The sequence below is a fragment of the Cavia porcellus genome, unplaced genomic scaffold (assembly GCF_034190915.1).
Source record: "Cavia porcellus strain 051 isolate PalLab524CR breed Dunkin Hartley unplaced genomic scaffold, mCavPor4.1 scaffold_13, whole genome shotgun sequence".
NCBI classification, from domain to species: domain Eukaryota; kingdom Metazoa; phylum Chordata; class Mammalia; order Rodentia; family Caviidae; genus Cavia; species Cavia porcellus.
In genome coordinates this window covers 10,936,111-10,955,024 of record NW_026947496.1, presented here as the reverse complement: position 1 = coordinate 10,955,024, position 18,914 = coordinate 10,936,111, and the positions used below count along the sequence as shown (strand labels likewise).

Sequence of the window (18,914 nt, the reverse complement as noted above, 5' to 3'; positions counted from 1 at the left end):
TGAGACCCGGAGGCACCTAAGTGTGGTCTGTGCTGTTCTCAGTGCCTGCCCATGCCTTTCTCACCTCAGTTTCAAAGCCTGTCTGCTTGATGTTGAAAGCCTTCCCGATGGAGGAAGGAAGGGTTCCAGAGAAAGGAACTAGCACCCAGCAGGGAGCTGTGCGCCCCTTCATGGCTCTGCTGCCTGCTGGCAGCCAAGCAGCCTGGGGCCACCATCCCGTGGAGGAGAAGGAGGGGCAGCCGTGGGTGGTGCAAGGAACCAGCAAAGGCGGCATTCACAAGGACGCACATGTCAGTGAGACAGATGCACCCCTGCTGGTCACGGCTGGTGGAGTCTGGGTCCCTAACCTGTGTCCTGTCTTCTCCTTAGGTCCACATCAGCCAGCTGTACTCCACGGACAAGCTGATCATCGAGAATCTAGAGAAGCCCAGGACTTAAGGTGCCAGGACCAGGCACCCGTGAGAGACGCAGGCCACCTTCCGCATCATCCTGTGCGGGTGGGGAGCACCCAGCACCAGCAGAAACAGCGTCCTGGTCTGCTTGCTGCACAGGAGCTGAGAAACTGAGTCACTGCTCCATCCGGTTTCAGCCTGGGGTGCAGCATGGCCGCCCTGGCTGGGCCAAGTGTGGGAGTGGGAGCCGGGGCCTTGCAGTGATGCTGTGTTCTGCTGGGCCTCTCCCCGCCCAGGCCCAGCCTGCTCCTCCTCACGCGTCTAGTGCACTTGCAGACTTTGGGTCTCTGTCCCTGACAATAAACGGAATGCTCTTCCTTCTTCCACACTAAATAAATGGGCAGCAGTAGTGCGCTTGCGTGTCCTGCAGGGGCAGGGCCTGCAGAAGGGGCACCTTGGGAGGGGGCTCCCACCTGCAGGCCAAGCACCAGGTGAGATCCGGGGGCAGAGGAAAGTCAGCCAGAAGGAGTCCAGGATGCATGGCGATGTAATGTGTGCCCAGGGCCACAGGAAGGTGCCAAACCTCTCCTGCACAGCCAGGGAGGAAGCGTGTGGCCCCAGACTCCTGAGCCCTCCCGGCCACTCAGGTATCAGAACCCCCATCCCACAGACCCCAGGGGAGGCCACACCCAGTGGTGCCCAGGTTCGGCTGAGTCAGAGGCCCTGAAGAACAGCCCTCCGGCACTTCCTGCCACATAGCCTGGCCCTGGGACAGGGCTGGCAATGCTGGGTCCTCCGGGGTTTCACGCCCAGCCAGCTCTGGGAAGCCACATTAGAGGTGGTGAGGAAGGGGCTGGGGGCCAGCGGCCGGAGGAGTGAGTGCTGACCAATTGCTCCCAGGTAGCAGGAATTTTATTCTCACACCCGGGTCCTGGGAGACCCATCCATTCCAAACTCAGAGAAGGGGTCAGGAACCTCCCTGACTTCCCGGGGTTTACACGGGCCCTGGATCCTGACCTGCAGGCGCCTTCCCATTTCCCTTGGTGCATGGCGCAGAGCGTGCCAGGATCTCAGTGCTGAGGTTTGAACAGGCTCACAGCAGCTTCTCAGGTCCTTCAGCGAGTGACAGCGTCGCCCTCATCTTGGTTCTCAGTCATGGTCTGCACACACCCTCCCTGCTCCCCTGAACAGTGCCTGTGGACTGTGTCCTGTCCTTGTGTCCTGATGGCACATTCAGAATAGAGGGACCACATGCATCCTGCTTGGCGATATAACTCGATGTCAGGATCAATTCTTGCACCTGTGAGATGCAAGGAGTTCCTAGAGGGTCCCTGTCCCCCCACAAAGGCCACTGGGCAGCTGCAGCATTAGGACAGCCAGGAGTGCACACAAGTGAGAGGACCTACGGCCTCCTGCCCAGCTGCCTGTCATGGGGCAGTCACCCAGCCCGGGGGCGTGGCGTGGCACTCGAGGCCACATGATCTGTTCTGACCCTGAGGAGCCACTGCTTGGGACCTAGGGTTCAAACCTGCCCCTAGAAGCATCAGATTGAGAGCTCCAGGGGCATTCCCCCCGGAGTCCTAGCACAGCAAACTGTACTTGTCCTGCAGCCCTGGAACAGGGTTGCTGGGTGTGGATTAAACCACATGAATGGACTAACGTGCCCTGGGCTTTGCTAATACCCAGATAGTTTTTATCACCCAGACAAGCTACATGTTCAGAATCTGCAGAAAGACATGGAGAATTCCAGGGCAAAAATACCCAAGAGCTTTGGTCCTCACATGGCCCTGGGCGGTCTAGTGGGTATAGCCTCACATTGAGTGGTCCCCAAACTCAGAGGTACCCAGCATGATTCTGGAGCTGCTGGCAGGGGTGTGCCCAACGGGACCTCCCAGCGCATCTGTGAGGCAGTCCACCTGCCTGGCTGCCCCTGCAGGGCCCAGGTGACGGAGTGGGAGGGCCTGCATCACCAGCCCAGGGCATGAGCTAGGCGGGGGGTCCAGAGGTCCATGTGGTTGTCAGCCACCAGCATGTGACAGAGCCCGAGGAAGCGCACCTCTCCTGCGGCTAAAACCCATGGCCAAGCACAGCTGTTTTCCAGACCTTTAGAGATGCCAGTGCTCTGGCTACAATGCTTCTGTGCTGAGGATCGAGCCCTGAGCCTTCACACAGAGCTGCAGCCCCAGCCCTTTATTGTTTCATCTTCTTTTGAGCTAGATCTCAGCAAGCCACTAAGTTGTTCAGGCTGGGCTTGAGCATGAACTCCTCCCACCTCCGCCTCTGGGGTGCTGGGATCACAGGCTGCACCCATACCCAGCAGCCTCCAGGAGGCTGTCTGGCCGCGTGCACGGCTGTGGGGCTCTCCTGGCTCCTGTTCTCTCACTCTGGAACCGAGCAAGGATCATCATGGACAGACACAGACAGCTCTGTGCTCCTCTCCCATCCAGAGCTCCACACAGCATCTCCGGCCCTGCAGTGCTCTCAGATTTCTGAAGGTTGGAAGAAGTAGTTCTAAGTCATTTTACAATTCTTTCTGGAGTTTGTTTGTTTGTTTTTTTGTTTTGTGCTAAGGGCGGAACCCAGGTCCTCACTTATGCTAGGCAAGTGAGCTACCACTGAGTTAAACCCTCACATTTTATACTATGAAACATCCACTGGAATCAAACTGAGATACTCCTGTTATTGGCACAGGTTTGCAACACATGACACTTGCACTCACATGGGGCTGGTACATGTCTAACACACCGTAATTCTTTTTTATCTTTTCCCCTCCCTTGTCTTCCTCCATCTCTTAATCCCTTCCCAGCTGACAAAGTTCTGTCTCCCTGCTTTCTATTATCTTTCTTTTATTTTGCTCTATTTATAATTTGGGTTTCTCAGATAAGAGAACGATGCAGTTTTTAAGCTTTTGTGTCTGATTTATTTCACTTAACATTATGGTCTCATGATGCATCCATTTTCCTACAAATGATTCTAGTTTATTATTCTCTATGGCAGAGTAGTGCTCCACTGTGTGTAAACATCACATTTTCTTTATCCATTTATTTATTAATGTCAAGATACAGCTGTTATGGATTGTGCTTCTAGAAACATGGGTATGCTTGGGTCACTAACAGACACTCCTACAGATTTTTACCTGTAGCTCTCAGCAGTAGCAAATATACAGCTATTGCTAGAGTCTACCTGTAACATCACTGACTTGCAGGGAGATGGGGCCAAGAATAATTGTTCTCTACTCAGCAGCGGGGGCCATGGCATTTTTTTTTAAAGGCAAAAGAAGGTTGATCTACATGTTGGCTACCTGGTTCTAAGAATGCAAATAAAATACAGGATAAAACTTACATAAAGTAAAAGTATACTTTATATCAGAATGAACCACATTCATTGTTAAATACAGTCTTCCCTCCGTATCCCCAAGTTCCACATGTGTGGATTTAACCAACCACAGGTTAACAATATTCAGAAAAAATACACTTCCTGAACACATACAGGCTTTTTCTCGACATCATTCCTTAAACGATGTTGAGACAGCTACTTTCATGCCGCTGACCCCGCACTGGTCAGTATAAGTAGTCTACTGGCAAATTGAAGTACACAGGAGGATGTGTGCTGGTTCTGTGCAAATATTCTGTCATTTTCTGTATGGGACTTAAATAAGCATCCTCGGATTTTCGTAACCATAGGACTCCTGAATCCAGTTCCCATGGATACCAAGATACACCTGTACTTTATGCAAATCACTGCCTGTGCTGTAGTCAGGGTTTGCAAGGGAAACAATATAGGACACCTCATTTGTAGGGTTATTTTATAATATTCACTCGAAAGAGTTAAGGACAAGAGTGCGCAAGATCTGTCCACACCAAAGAATCCAGCCGCGGGCCTGGGTCCAACGGCAATGTCTCATGCAAGTCTGTGCCAAGGATCTGCACTGGAGAGGCCCAAAGGCAGTGGTGGAAGCTAGAAAGTGCCAGCAGGATGAAAGGTCTGTGCCAGCAGGCTGAGGGATCTGCACTGGAACCAGGGAGCGATGCTCAAGGGAAGGACCAGAGCTTCCCTGAAGAGAACGGCAGCTGTCTCTGGTGATAGGGAGGACCCGAGTTCCTCCAGTGATGAGAACAACTTGAGTTCATATCAGGAAAACCAGCGTGACAAGCTTCTCTCCAGGGAAATCAACAGCATCCACCTCTTCCTCTCCATTTTCCTTCTATGCTGTTAGCAACCATCCTCAGCTGGGCCCTCCACACCCAGCGTCACACTGACTCAGTTCAGCTGGGTGTCCCAAGGTACGAACCACGACTTGCTTTCTAGGCTGAAGGACCTCAGAGATGCTGAGGCCACACTACCAGTGCAGCAGCTGCTGAAGGCCAAGAAAGGGCTCAAGCAGCAGAAGGTGAGGGCCAGGGATATGGCTCAGCGGCACAGTGCCTGCCTGACAAGTACAAGGTTATGAGTTCAATTCCTGGCACCAAAAAACAGAAGCTGCCCAATACTTGGAATCTGGTTCTCAGAATACTAAGACCGCTGGGGATTTAGCTCAACAGCATAAGCACCTGCCTGGCAAGCGCAAGGTCGTGAGTTCAATCCCCAATACCAAAAAAAAAAAAAAAAAAAAAATACTAGCAGTTCTTCAGGCTCAGCCTCCAAAGCATGGACAACAAGTCCCTTGATGAATACAGCGGAGGCCCATGAGCTGTGCAGGACGGCCACATAGTGCATTTGCAGAGCATTTGTAAGGGCTCGCTGTGTTCATGCTGGTGGCCCAGGGTGAGATTCAGGAGCCGGAGAGTGGCCACAGAGTGCTGGTTCCGGGGAGAGGTGTACATGTGACCACATCAGTGTAGCTGGCCAAACTCCTGACTCCAAACAAGAACAGCTGGAAACGCTGTTCCACAGGCCCGAGGCAATGGATACCGTGGCGTTAATCTAGCATTTGTTAATTGTAAAAGCCTCTGCCACAGAACTGGGACTTGGTGGAGAAAGCAATGCTGGCGACATGGTGGCCCTTTTTTCCTGAGAGTTTATCCAGGCTCTGTATGGACAGTGCCTCACCTCCTCTCCAAAAACAATGAGCTTCACTTCTCAGTCTTCCTATAGCCTCAGCCTGCTTCAGGGAGCTATTCGTGAAAATTGCTTTTCGTGTCAATATCTTTTTAGGGCCCAAGAAGGATGACGGTTTTGCCCCAGGGTACAATTTCCAGTGCAAAGACCCTGAAGAGAGAACCAGAAGGAGAACTCTTCACAGTGAATCTGACTGTCCCTTACCTGGGGGAACCATTGCCAGCGGGGCAGTGACCACAAACACAGTTGATGTCTCGCTGTCTTGAAATTAGATGGCAAGAATGATAGACACCAAAGGGCAGAAATTACACAGATTGGGATCTGTGCGCTGCCGGTCACAAACTGACCGTGTCTGCCCTGACCACAGCACAGCAGCTGGCCACACCCTCCCCGCCACCCAGGGCAGGCTGGACCCCAAGAAGTCAGCTCCCTGGAACGCAGCTTCTGAGAAGCTGTATTTTCCTGCCAGAGCAATAAGCTTCCTTGGAAACATCAGTGATACTAAAGCGAAACCGTGGTCCCACATCAGCCAGAAAGTTGACCTTACTTGCTTTCTTTGTGGGTTTTTCTCGGAGGGCTCAGTTACACAGTGTTAAAGCATTTCTCTAGAACTCCCTATTGACTACCTATGAATTCCTGTAACTTTATCTATCTTAAATAAAGGCGATTGGTGTGACAACATAATTATTTTTGGAGACAGGGTCCCACTGTGTTACCCTGGCTGGTCTCAAATTCTTGGGCTCGAGTGATCCTTCTCCCTCAGCCTCCCAACTGCTGGGACCAAAGCTAGGCTCCACTGGGTCTTTATTTTATTTATGTATTGAGGGGATGCCAGAGATCGAACTCATGACTCCACGCTTGCCAGGCAAGCAAGCACTGTGCTACTAAGGTAAATCCCCAGCCCAGGGTTTTTATTTTTTAAAGGAGTATGTAATTGTGTTCCTGCCTGTGATCTATGCAGCATATGTGGATATATGATCAAGGATTATAGTCCTGAAGCTAAATATTGCCAGATAAATACATTCCCCCACTTATTCAAGCACATAATATATTTAATATTAATTTGTCAGGTTTCAGCAGGCATTAAAACACTTAAAGCCAAGCGTAGATTTCATCAAGATATTCTATAAATAGAAGCTCATTCAAAGCTTAGAAAGGATATCAAAGTAGCTCAGATTACTAAAAATAGAAAAAAATTTGGAGACAGAGTTTCACTATGCAGTTGAGGCAGACTCACTTTGTAATCCAGGCTGGCCTCAAACTCACACTGATACTCCTGCCTCAGCCTCTCAAGTGCTGGGATGATAGGTGTGGACCACCATGCCCGGCAAACATTTTGTTTTTTTTTAATCAATGCTGGCCACATAGTGAAACTTCATTTCAAAAAAGACTCCAAGGGAAGTAGGTCATGGTACTCTGGGAGGTCAGCGTGCTGGCAAGCCCAGTGGACAGGACGGCCTGAGGTGCAGGATGCTGTGTGTTCAGGGACAGTGCCTAGAGCTGCCCCTGTTCCCTTGATCTAGGCCTTTGCTCCCGTGTGGGAGGCTGGGGTGGACACATCCCAAGGACCACAGCCTTTTCAGCTCCAAGAGTTTGTGATTCCCACTGACTCCGAAGGAAGGAAGCCGCACTTGAAGGAAACCAGGAAATCCTCAGGACCAGCACAGGCGATGTTGTCTGCTGTGGAAGTTTGCTTCTCTCCAGGGCCTTCAGTCGGCTTGTGTCCCCTTAGTGTCACCCCTGGGGTAAAACTATACAGAAAACAAAGCACAGGGCATTCCCGAATGGGGTGTTATCCCCTTGGAGTCCCCACCAGCCCCAGAGCCGGAAAGCTGAACATGGTTCTCCATCTCCCTCTACCGCAGGCAGCGCCACTGTGCCTGGTGCTCACACCTGCACCGTGCATTCGTGGGATTTCTGAACACGGAGCTGCAGCCAGCGGGCAGCTCCTGCCCAGCACAGCCCTGCGAGGGTGTGTTTACACCTGGCGGCGGGAGGGATCTAGAGGGAGAGATGGGCCAGGTTTGGGGTTCACAGCAGCACCAGGCTGTGCGGACCTCCGTGTCCAGAGCAGACTCCTGCCCTCCACCTGCGAAACCCACATAAGGGAAACAGGCAGAAGCATGCGGCCCACCAGACACAGGGCCAACCCCGGGCCGAGCTTTACGGAGGAGGCTGCCATTCCCTGCCTTCGGGGAGCTGGCTGGAGTGGGAGGTGTGTGCAGAGAAAGCAGCTCCCGCCTTGGGGGTGGCGAGCCCTGCTCCCCACAACACTCCCAGATCATGCCTCTGCCGGACTCGTCCACACCCACGCTGTGCCTGCACCTACGGAGAACACCCTCCACTCTGCTGCAAGAAGAAAATTCCCAACAGGCTGAGTCCAGCTGGCCTCTGTGAGAAGGCACAAAAGAATTTGTTTTTCCTGCACAGATTTGGGTGCATCTTTAGACGAGAATCAAAAGTTAAAGATTTTTGGAGGACAGCTGGCAGAGGGAGAATCAGCCCTGTGGAGACTGACAGGAGCAGCGTGGAGGGACAGGATGGACCAGGAGAGGGCAGCTGTTCAACATTGTAGAGCAGTCAGTGACTGCCCCAGAGTGGGGCAGAAGACCCTCGAAGAGGCTGTGTTAGGGACAGGCAGAGGCTCTCGGGCAGATTAGCAAATGTGCACGTGCTAACAATGGACACATACAAGCAGTGCCATAGAAACACTCACATGTAACACGCATTCATCATCAAACGAGTGGCAAAAGGCACACTCTCCACCAAGGTAACAAGGACAGCTTGTCTAGTTAGCACATGGGGGCTACCCAGGTGTCTCCCACATGGGAAAATTCATGCATGCTTCTTACTTTCTGAAGAAGTCAGACAGTGTGTATTATCAGAGTAGACCCAGTAGACAGCAACCCACAGAGCCAGAGGGAAGGGGAAGACGCAGGGACCAGCTGTGCGTGGTCGCTGCCTCCAGGGGCTCTCAGCAGTCTAAGTGGGGCAGGTGGGGCGGGAATCACTGCTCGGCATCTGCAAGGCTGCAAACTCCCACCCTCCCGCTAGGGTGAGGGGCTGAGCTGGTGTCGCCCCCTGGAGCCTATAAGCGCCTCTCTGCTGGGCCACCGCTCCCCAGCATCGTGACTGGCAAGCGCCAGGCTCTTCTCCACTGTACCACTGCAGGGTTGTTTTGAAGCATTAATTTCAATGTGTTGTTACTGTTATGACCTCTTATTCTGAGAGGGCTTGAAACTCACAAGAAATTGCAGAAATTGCACAGACAGTTCCCTTGCACCCTTCAGTCACGTCTTCCCTGAGCAGAGTACTCAGTCAAAACCAGGAAATGAGCACAAGTACAGAACAGGTAAGCTTGGGGTGTTCGAGCTCAGTGCTGAGGTCTCAGGTCAGTGCTATGGATTAAAAACTGGCGGTCACCTTAACACCAGCTGAATCAAATGGGCATGGTGCTGAGTGTGGATGGCCACCTGAGGAAAGTTGCCAGCATCAAAACAGATGTGGAGAGGAAGAGTGTGGCTCTGTGGCTTCTCCTAAGTGTCACTGTTTGGAGTCACTGGTTCTCCTGGAGGAGCTCATCGTGCTGGCTTCCCTTATATGAGCGTGGCTGTTATCATTGGAGGAGCTCGGGACCTTGCCACTGAGGGTAGCTGTGGTTCACTTTGGGGGAGCTCTGGTCCTACACTGAGCATCGCTTCCTGGCTCCAGAGGGCAAGATGTGTACTGTTCAGTCTTCAGGAGAAGCTTGTCATGCTGGGTCCCTGATATGTGCTCAGCTCTTCTCATCACTGGAGGAGCTTGGGACCTCATTGTTGCTGAGAATGGCATGGTACTTTTTCTCTTTTTGTCTTTTTGAGACAGGGTCTCATTATGTGGTTCAGGCTGGCCTTGGGCTTACTTTGTAACCAGCCTGGTCTCAAACTTGCAATGATCCTCCTGCCTCAGCCTCCTGAGTGCTGGGATTATAGGAGTATGCCACCATACCACCATATCCAGCAATATTTTTTTTGAGCTGTAGCAAATATTTTTACTTTTCAATTTTGTTTTGTACTAGTGTTCAAACTCACGAGCTTGCACTTACCAGGCAGGTGCGTGAACCACTGAGCTAAACTGTCCCCTCATCCATGGCTGTGGCATTTTTCAGGGGAGCCCTGGTCCTTATTTTGAGTATCACTTCTTGGCTCCAGTGTAAAACCCTCAACCTGCTGGCACAGATCCTTCACTTCACTGTAACAGACTTCCTAGCTTCCACCACTGACCTTTGGGCCTTCCTAGTGCAGATCTGTTAAACAGACTTGCACGAGTCCTTGTCCTGGGCTCCAGGCCTCCAGCTGGACTCATGGAGCGCACTGCCATGAATTCTAGGTCTTCAGTTAGACTCATTCAGGACATTGCTGTGAGACCAAGGCCCTCGGCTTGATTGTCTATGTCTTTAGTGTTGGGGACAGATTTCCTGCACTTTCTTGAATTTAACTCAGGTAACCATCACAAAATATTTTATAAGTTCTGTGTCCTATATGTAACTGTTCTCCTTACAGCCCCTGACTACAGCACTGTAACTGTCGTTTTGAGGAACTGCTTTGTGCCTGGAAAGGGGCCCGGCAGTGCCCTGGGCTTTGCCCACTGAAGGCTCAAACCCCGCACAGATGTTTCAGATTCAGCACATTTCTACTCAGACTTTCAGAAGAGGGGCAGCCAAATGCAGCGCACACCTTCTCCACAGGTGTGAGCACTAAAATGTTTCCAGACTCAGTGTTTACTTTGAAAGTACCAAGTTGCTGCACAGTCTTCATCCAATCAGGGCTTTGGTTCAGCGATGTTTAGGTGTGACACATGCCAAAAGCAGCCGCACAACCCCGCTGCAAACAGCAAGTACACAAACACGGAAATCCTCAGAGTCGGAAAGAATTTCCAACTTCAGGCTCGGACTACTCCTACTAAAAATCAAGGAGAATCACAAGGCTGGGTTTTGACCACAGCAGTTCTCTGTTTGAACAAATGCTGTCAAAGCCACACTTGCAGAAATCTATTGCTCAAGCCCAGTGTTCCACGGGGCACAATTCTCCAGGAGATCTTGAAACAGAGGTGCAGGAGGTTATGCTCCCTCACCTTATTAGAAGGCAGACTCCTTCCAGGGGGAGAACCACCAGCATCTCCTGAGATCCGCGCCATGCTGGAACTAAGGATGCTGGGAAACCAAGCAACCAGCCTGCCTCCCTGCTAAGCAATAGTGAGCCTACTAGTGCACGGCCTAGAGTCGAACATCCCACTTCCCCTAACCCCCTTCCCCTGTCCCCCTGTTAGCAAATGGGAACCAGAAATCTGAGCATCTCCTGGGAGGTTGACCATAGCAAATAAGGGGACTTCCTTCTACCATCTCTTTGAAGCCAAATATTTTTATTACTGTTTTGCTTTATTCTGACTAATGGTACTGCTCGATTCAATATTCTGTTTTGATAAGTTCTATAATGTTCTGTATTTCATTTTATTTTGATATACATGATTGAAAGAACAACTATTGTAAAGATAATGAAATATACTGTGATACCTATTACTATTATCCCGGTAACCTGCTGTGAAGTTTTGTACCAATTTCACTACATAGTCTGTCTTGTTCTGTTGTGTTTTACTACTTTCAAAATAAATTTTAAAAGAAAAAGGAAAAAAAAAGAAGGCACTGTGTAAAAGTCCATGTCATAAAACCTCACTGGCGAGCCGGGCGTGGTGCTGCTGCCTGTAGTCTCAGAACTCCCAGAGGCTGAGGCAGGAGGGCTACGTATTCAAGCCCAATCTGGGCAACTTAGCAACCTGATCACTTGCTCATAGAAGTCAAATCCATCGGTAAATCAAATCCTGCCCTCTGCTAGGCACCACCCTAGAAAGCAGGGTTTCCAGACACACAGCAGGCAGGGTAAGCTGCCTGTTCCACCCACAGGCGCAGTATCATGATGACTTAGTGACATCGCTTCGGTAACATCCGAAAGTTACACCTGACCCACCGCACATTACACGGGGTGTCCCTCACCGTATAGTCCCCAAGCTCTGCTGTCACACAGTGGAGGAGTAAGTGACCCAGGCGTGGCCGTGGTCTTACTTGTGCTAGAGGGCAATGGACGTGTTGCTATAGAAACCCTGACCCCAAGTTTATCCAGACAGCACAGACTCCTTTTTTAAACACTTTACTATAAGCTGACAAACTAAAGTTGTATATGGCAGACTCCTGTGGACTCTCCTCTGAACCAAGTGACAACATCAAGAGGTCAAAGAGCTCAAAGTAGGGGCCGAGGATTTAGTTCAGCAGCATAAGCGGCTGCCTGCTAAGTGTGAGGTCCAGAGTTTGATCGTAAGAAACAAAAATAAATAAATAGAAGGACTTTTTAAAAAGCTCAATCATGATGACTACAATTTGCAGCAACTTCTCACACACTTCATGAAAAACTAGAAGACAGGAGTTCACAAACTCCAAAGAAATGATCAGTGTTTAGAGATGGAAATGCTACTGTCCTTTCTTGGTCATTCTGCACTGTACCAAAGAATTAATTTATAGCCATGCTCTTCATAAATATGTACAATTATGTGCTGTGCCAATTAAAAATAAAGCCAATGGCTTTCAAGCACGACTGCCATCTTCCAGTAATTTGTCAAAATGATGACCAAGAAAGGAAAGAGGAGGGGAACCTGGTATAATTCTGCAGGCCTTTTTAGAAAACACGGGGTTGTTCCTTTAGCCACATACATGCCAATCTACGAAAAGGGAGATAGTGTAGACATCAAGGGAATGGGAACGGTGCAAAAAGTCATGCCACACAAATGTCAGCATGGCAAGACAGGAAGAGTCTCCAGTGGTACCCAGGGTGCTGCCGGCATTGTTGTGAACAAGCAAGTTAAGGACAAGGTACGTGCCAAGGGGATTAATGTGTTGTATTGAGCATGTTAAACACTCAGAATCTCGATAGCTGCCTGAAACGTGTCAAGGAAAAAGATCAGAAAAAAAAGGAAGCCAAAGAGAAAGGTACCTGGGTTCACCTGCAGCGCCAGCCCACCCACCAGAGAAGCACACTTTGTGAGCACCAAGGGGAAGGAGTCTGGGTTGCTGGGATTTATAAGGGAGCAGCGTAGCCCTGCTCCCTGTGAATTCAGGGCATAAGCTGGGCTGGAGCTCTGCCGTGCAGTGCCTAACTGGTGGCCAAGAATTCTGGGCCCTACTTAAAAGTAAAAAATCACCCTGTGTTGTAAGGGGTTTTTTTCTTGACTGAACTGGTATGTGGTGCTTTTACCTCAGGAATGAGTATTTGGAGCAGATTTTCATTCTACCTAGTTAATTGTGTTGGGTCTTTACTCTTCGGTGGTTGTTTTGTACTTTTGCTGAAAAATATTGCTGGGGTATTGTGAGGGTGTATACACAGATGACAGAATATTTATGAAATATTTATATTGGCTTGATCCTGTAAAGCATCATGGGAAAAAGCTGTATCAAAATACTTGCAAGTCCACGTCAGTTAAATAAATTGTTTAAAGCAAAATAAAATAAAGTCGATCTGACCACAGAATTAACTGTAGTTCCTAGCGAATCCTTTGATGGGCAAGAGATCTGTAGAATTATACACACAGCTATAACACAGTACCAAAAGGACATTTATTTTGGAAGAACTAATTTCAAATTAAAATGTTTCAAAATTAAATTTTGTCATAAAATCTCACAAAAACGAACCCTACACCTTAGCTCTCTGGGTGTCCATCAACACAGTACCACCCGGGCCAGCACCTGCAGGATGGGGAGGACAGGCCACAGCCTGGCCGGAGCTCCAAGTCCGGTGGCCTGAGCCCTCCACCTGCTCCCAACCCTGCAGAGCATGCAGCTGTGAGAGGCAGGGAAGCCCTGGCCCAGAAATCAAGATAGTTGCAACCCATTGTTCCTTCCACCAGAAACCCATCATTCAGAGCACATTGCAGCAACACATGAACCCCACCTTAATGGCTTTGCCCACAGAGAAGTCCAGGGTAACAGAAGCTTAGACTTCTTGCAGCTTCTGGGGTGAGAGACCCACAGACCTTCCTAAATGTGTAGTGTTTAGCACCCCCACACACAAAGAGCATACTGTCTATTTCCTTATTAAGCACAGTCTGCGATTTAGATAGCCTGGCGACCTTCAAACTCAGCTGGACATGACACTTACAGTGCCTGACCTGGAAGGGCACTGTGGGACCCTGGTCTCTTCCTGTCTCTGCATCCGGACTATGCTCGGCCATGTGCTCCCCTGCCATGATATGCTGCGTTGCCACGGGCTCAAAAGTCACAAAGCTAACTATAGACTGAAACCTCCAAAACTATGAGCATAGCAAACCTTTCCTCTTTCTAAGTTGATTATCTTAGGAATTTGTTACAGTTATAGGAAGTTAAGGGAGGAGGTAAAACCACACATCCTCCAAGAGCACAGCACCCCCTCTTCTGATGAGGGGGCTCCTCCTCAGCATGAGCCTCCTGTGGCTCCTTACCGGGAAGTCACCTGCAGGAGGTGCTCAGGAAGCTCTCAACTTGGGTGTTAAACATTTCATGCTTAGTTTATGAAATCCTCCTCCTCCTCCTCCGGTCCTTATTCAGTTCAGACCTTTTAAAGAATTTCCCATTTCAGCCTGTGTTAGTACAGAGCAGTGTGAATGGAGCAAATGACCAGTCAGGAAGACACTACACCAGCCTATGTCCTTAAATGTGTAAGTTACTCTCAAATAGCTTTGCTCTACCAGAAAGATATAGATATATGATATAAACGCAGACTTTCTGTTGGAACTGGCTCTCAACTGTGACAGACTTCCCTTCCTCTATGAGACTCACTGGGCAAATCTCACACACACATTTTAAAAGGATGTCCTTGATCTTTGCCATGTCAGAAATCTACATTGAGCTGAAATTAGCCCGTTTTTTCCTTTCCAAAATTTTCCTGCCCAAATACAGTCAAGGTCAAAGAATTAAGCTCCACAAAATGCAAATGCAATGCCTTCAGGGGAGACTCAAAGGAGTGTAAATCTGCATAAGCCTAAAGTGATAGTACTTAGCCCTCCAACAACCAGCGCTTGGAGGGGGTACTGGTCATTTGAGGATGCTTTCCTCCAACTGCTCAGCTAAAGGGGGTCCAAAGCCCAAACACACACTGGACCACATAGAGAAGGAGCCTGTCATGGAGTCTGGAAGAGAACCCGGGGTCAGTCTCCCCTAGTCCACTTCCAGGTACCTGCCCGCTCACCTGCAAGATGGCCAGGACTGCTCTGTGGGAGCAGAAAGCCAGGTCACTGGGGCAAGCCCAGGTCGTCAGCTCTCTGCTCCCAGCCCCCTGACCCCAACAACTTCAAGTAGCACATCTGCCATGCTGGGAGCCGTCCGTCCTGGTCTCTTAGCTGGGCAAATTCCAGCCTGCCCATGGCTTCTGATTTATCCCTGTTGTGTGTTAAATTATGGCAGCCACAATGCCCTCCTTTAACCTACAAACCCTGGTCCCAGGGCATAAGCCAGAACACACATTTCATCCCGTTCCATGATGCCACCAAAAGGAAAACACTGCATTTCCACACCCAGCTGAGTCAGGGAATGAAAACTCTTAGCTCACCCAAATATGCCAAGCCTATGGGACCAGAAAGCAGAAATGCGTAAAACCCAAGAGATAACTTCCGGAGAGCCCTGCAGTAGTAACCTTGCAAAGTTGAAGCAAAATGGTCCCAATTCGCTGTGATCGCCACCATGTGGACACCTCAAGAGCCACAGCGCTCCAGGGAGATCATCGTCCCTGGGTCAGGGCATGAGAACAGCAGGTAGACCAGAAAGGAAAGCCCTGTGCGTCTCCCACAGGAGAAAAAGCTGCTCGCCCGCAGCTGCTCTGGGAATTCGGGGAGGCGCCCCAAGATGCCGGGTGTCCCCGGAGCTCAGGGTCTCCCCGCTTAGGGCTGACAGCAGCGTGTCTGCCTTCCTTCACAGCTCTGGGTGTGTCCTGTGGCGGGTACCACATTTCCAGCTGCTGGGTCTGGACCCCTATGGATGCGAACCCACATTTTACCCGACATCCATGACCCAGGGATCTGCAGAAACGCTTGGTTGTAAGGAAGCCACTAGACACTCCTGGGTGGAGAATGCACCCTTCACTCCTGGGGAGAACTGTTTTTAACTCTAGAGCCAGAGGTAAGATTTTAAGGTCTATTATGGAAGCAGAGTGCATTCATATTGAAGAAAAGCACCAGTTGCATTGTAGGAATTTGGTTATTTTGTTTTCATTCCTTTCAGGAAACATACTCTAAATGCTTCATAACCGGTGAGTGTTTCTTTTCTCTTTCTTTTGTCTTTTTGAGACAGGGTTTCACTGTGCAGTTCAGGCTGGCCCTGAACTCACTTTGTAGCCTAGGGTGACTTCAAACTCACAGCAATCCTCCTGCCTCAGCCTCCCAAGTGCTGGGATTATCCAAGTGCAGTACCACACTTGGCCTTCGGTTTCCTTTGAAATAGCTTTTAAAACACAAAAACCATTCTGACTTCCCTTACCTGTATTAGGAAATGTTTGTCATGGCCTGTGGATACAGTTTAGCAGTACAGCATTTGCCCAGGGTGCACAAGGCCCTAGGTTCAATCACCAGCAAGGAAAGTTTACTGCTAATCTACAAAGAGAATTTGTCTTGTCATAAAATAATCATTTAAAAGGTTGCCAGGTGGGCATGGTAGTGCATGGCTCTAATCCCAGCACTCTGGAAAGCTGAGTAAGGAGGACCACAGGTTCAAGTCCAGCCTGGACAGCTTCATGGTTTAGTGATCTCATCGATCTATCAGTCCATCAATCAATCAGTAAGATAAAATGAAGGGTCCGGGGTGTGGCTCAGTGTGACAGCCCAGTGCCCAGAGGCCAAAACAGTTGAGAAATAGAGAGAGAGACAAGGGGAGGGAGAGACAGAAGATTGCCACAAGGGTAGTACTTTGAAAGAAAACTGGGCTGCTCAAAATATTTCGCCAAATTCTGAACTTTTAGAATGCCAGTCTTCAAGATTTAGACAAAGGCAAAGCTATATTTCCTGCCTATCGACCATGTTGAATGTTCATTAGCTCTTGAAGCAAGTCTTTGTAAAATCAATTGAATTCAAATTATATTTTTAGGAATCAGTAAGAATTCAAAATTTGTCACATATACTGTACTTTTACAAAAGCTATGTCTTAGCTGGGCACGCTGGGACATGCCTGTAATCCCAGTACTTAGGAGGCTGAGGCAGGAGGATTGCTGTGAGTTCAAGGCCCAGATGGGCTACAAATTGCATTGAAGGCCAGCCTGAACTGCATAGCAAGACCCTGCCTCAAAAAGAAAAAAATGAGAAAAAAAAAATCTATGTCATACTGATTTTACTATAGATTTGGCAGTCTATTTTAAAGGGTACTAGATAAGATAACTCAGTTTTTAACATTGTATCCAGTTCCTAATTTCAATTTTTGGTGTGGTAATGGAGATAAAAGTCAGGCAATGCCACACACCACTAAGGTACACTCCTTGCCCCCTAATATATTTTTAAAAAAATTAAAACCAGAAACAATGCACTTACGATATACATCAGCATACTCCAGCTGTTACAGGCTAGATATGCTATGAATATTGTTCAGCTAAAATATATTTACAAATACAATATTGTTAAGCTAAAATAGACTTACATATATACTTTCAAGTGCAGTTCCTAGGTTCGAGGTGTCACTGTGTGTTATGTATTAAGAACTGGTGGTCAACTTAACGCCAGCTGGATTACATCAGCATGGCACTGAGCGAAGATGCTCCACCTGAGGAAAGTTGCCAGCATAAATAGAGAGGTGGAGAAGAAAGGCATTATTGCATTGAGGCATTGTGGGTTCTCCGATGTGTTGCTGTTTGAGCCGTTGGTTCTCCTGAAGCTCTGGTCCTTACATCGAGCATTGCTTCCTGGCTCTGGAGGGGAAGACATGTGCCAGTTGGTCTCCAGGATGAACTCGTCACGCTGGCTTCCTGGCATGTACTCTACTGTGCTTATCATCAGAGGAGCTCAGGGCCTCTGTGTCGCTAAGGATGCTGTGGTGCCTTTCAGGACAGCCCTAGTCTTTGTTGTGAATGTGACTTCTCTGCTCCAGCATAGAACCCTCATCCCACCAGCACAGCTCCTTCACCCTGCTGGCATGGACTTTCTGGCTTCCACCGCTGACCTTTGGGCCTTCCCAGCATGGATCTGTAAGAGAGATTGGTGTGAGTCTTTCTTGTGGGCTCTGAACCTCCAGCTGGACTCATGGGAGGCATTATCCTGAGCTCTGGGTTTTCATCTGGACTCATGTGGGACATTGCTGTGGGATTTAGGCCCTTGACTAAATATTCTATGTCTTTGGTATTGCGGACAGATTTCCTGCATTTTCTTGTGTTAACTCTGGGTGACCATCACAAAATAATATTATAAACTCCATGTTCTGATTCCAATTGTTCTCTGTGTACAATCCCTAACTACAATACTGTGTAATGATGTACTTTTTTCTGTGGTATTGGGAGTGAACCTGGGCCCTGAGCTTATGGTGTGAGCTCACTACCGCTGAGCCATATACAGACCCCTTTTCCCAAACTGTTATTTCAGACAAAGTTTAGCAGCTCGGAGCAGCCTTGAGCCTGTGACCTATCTGCCTCAGGCTCCCGAGGAGCTGGGATTACAGGCATGCACCATATCAGGCTGCAGGAATTGCACTGTTAAGAAATGTTTACACCAGATGCAAAAATACCTGCACACTGTATGAAAGCCATCGACTGCTTTTGTAATTAATTACAGGGAAAAAAAGCTGTCACTCTAATAACTGGTTATTTTATTGTTATAAAACTTTACATTTGGAATGCACACTGCAGTAGTGGTTTTTATTTTATTTTTATTGCTACATATTTTTAAACATTTATAGAAACACATTGCTTTATTCCAAGTAGAAATGACAGTCAGGTAGCTTGTGATGCATTTCGCCAATAATTATTATTTTCAAATTTCCTCATGATTAGTTAACCTTTGGTAACACCGCCATAGTCAAAGGGAAGTCTCCAATTCAAAGTTCAAGCTAAATGTTTGTAGAGCTAAAGACACTCCATTTAAAGGCAAAGACGGCGGGAGGTAGAGCTCAGTGTAGAGCGTGTTCTTAGCATGTCTGAGGGCCTGGGCTCCATCCGCAGCGCGCGCGCGCGCGCGCACACACACACACAGGCACACACACACACGCAGACACACACACGCATGCACACACACACACACGCAGACACATTAAAAGCAAAACTATCTGGCAGATTTTGAAAACTGGTGCTCACTCAGACAGGTCCGTATTTCAGTGACTGTTATTATCTCCAAGTGAGAGGAAGCAGGTGGATCGCCCCTTCCCTACAGTAATGACTGCTCTTTGGTGCCTTACTGTTTATTCTAACCAGGATTACCGGCAGCAGTGTAAACAGTTTTGCC

The 18,914-nt window shown here is 48.9% G+C and overlaps 1 protein-coding gene across 1 annotated transcript in view; it reads left to right on the top strand.

Moving 5' to 3' along the window:
* Positions 1 to 789, top strand: part of Lyrm4 (LYR motif containing 4) — a 112,130-nt gene extending 111,341 nt beyond the window's left edge. The window contains exon 3 of the mRNA XM_005003260.4: positions 370 to 789. Within this exon, the coding sequence (XP_005003317.1) occupies positions 370 to 438 (69 nt within the window). The 3' untranslated portion in view covers positions 439 to 789. The remainder of the gene's footprint in view (positions 1 to 369) is intronic.
* Positions 790 to 18,914: the final 18,125 nt, after the last annotated feature.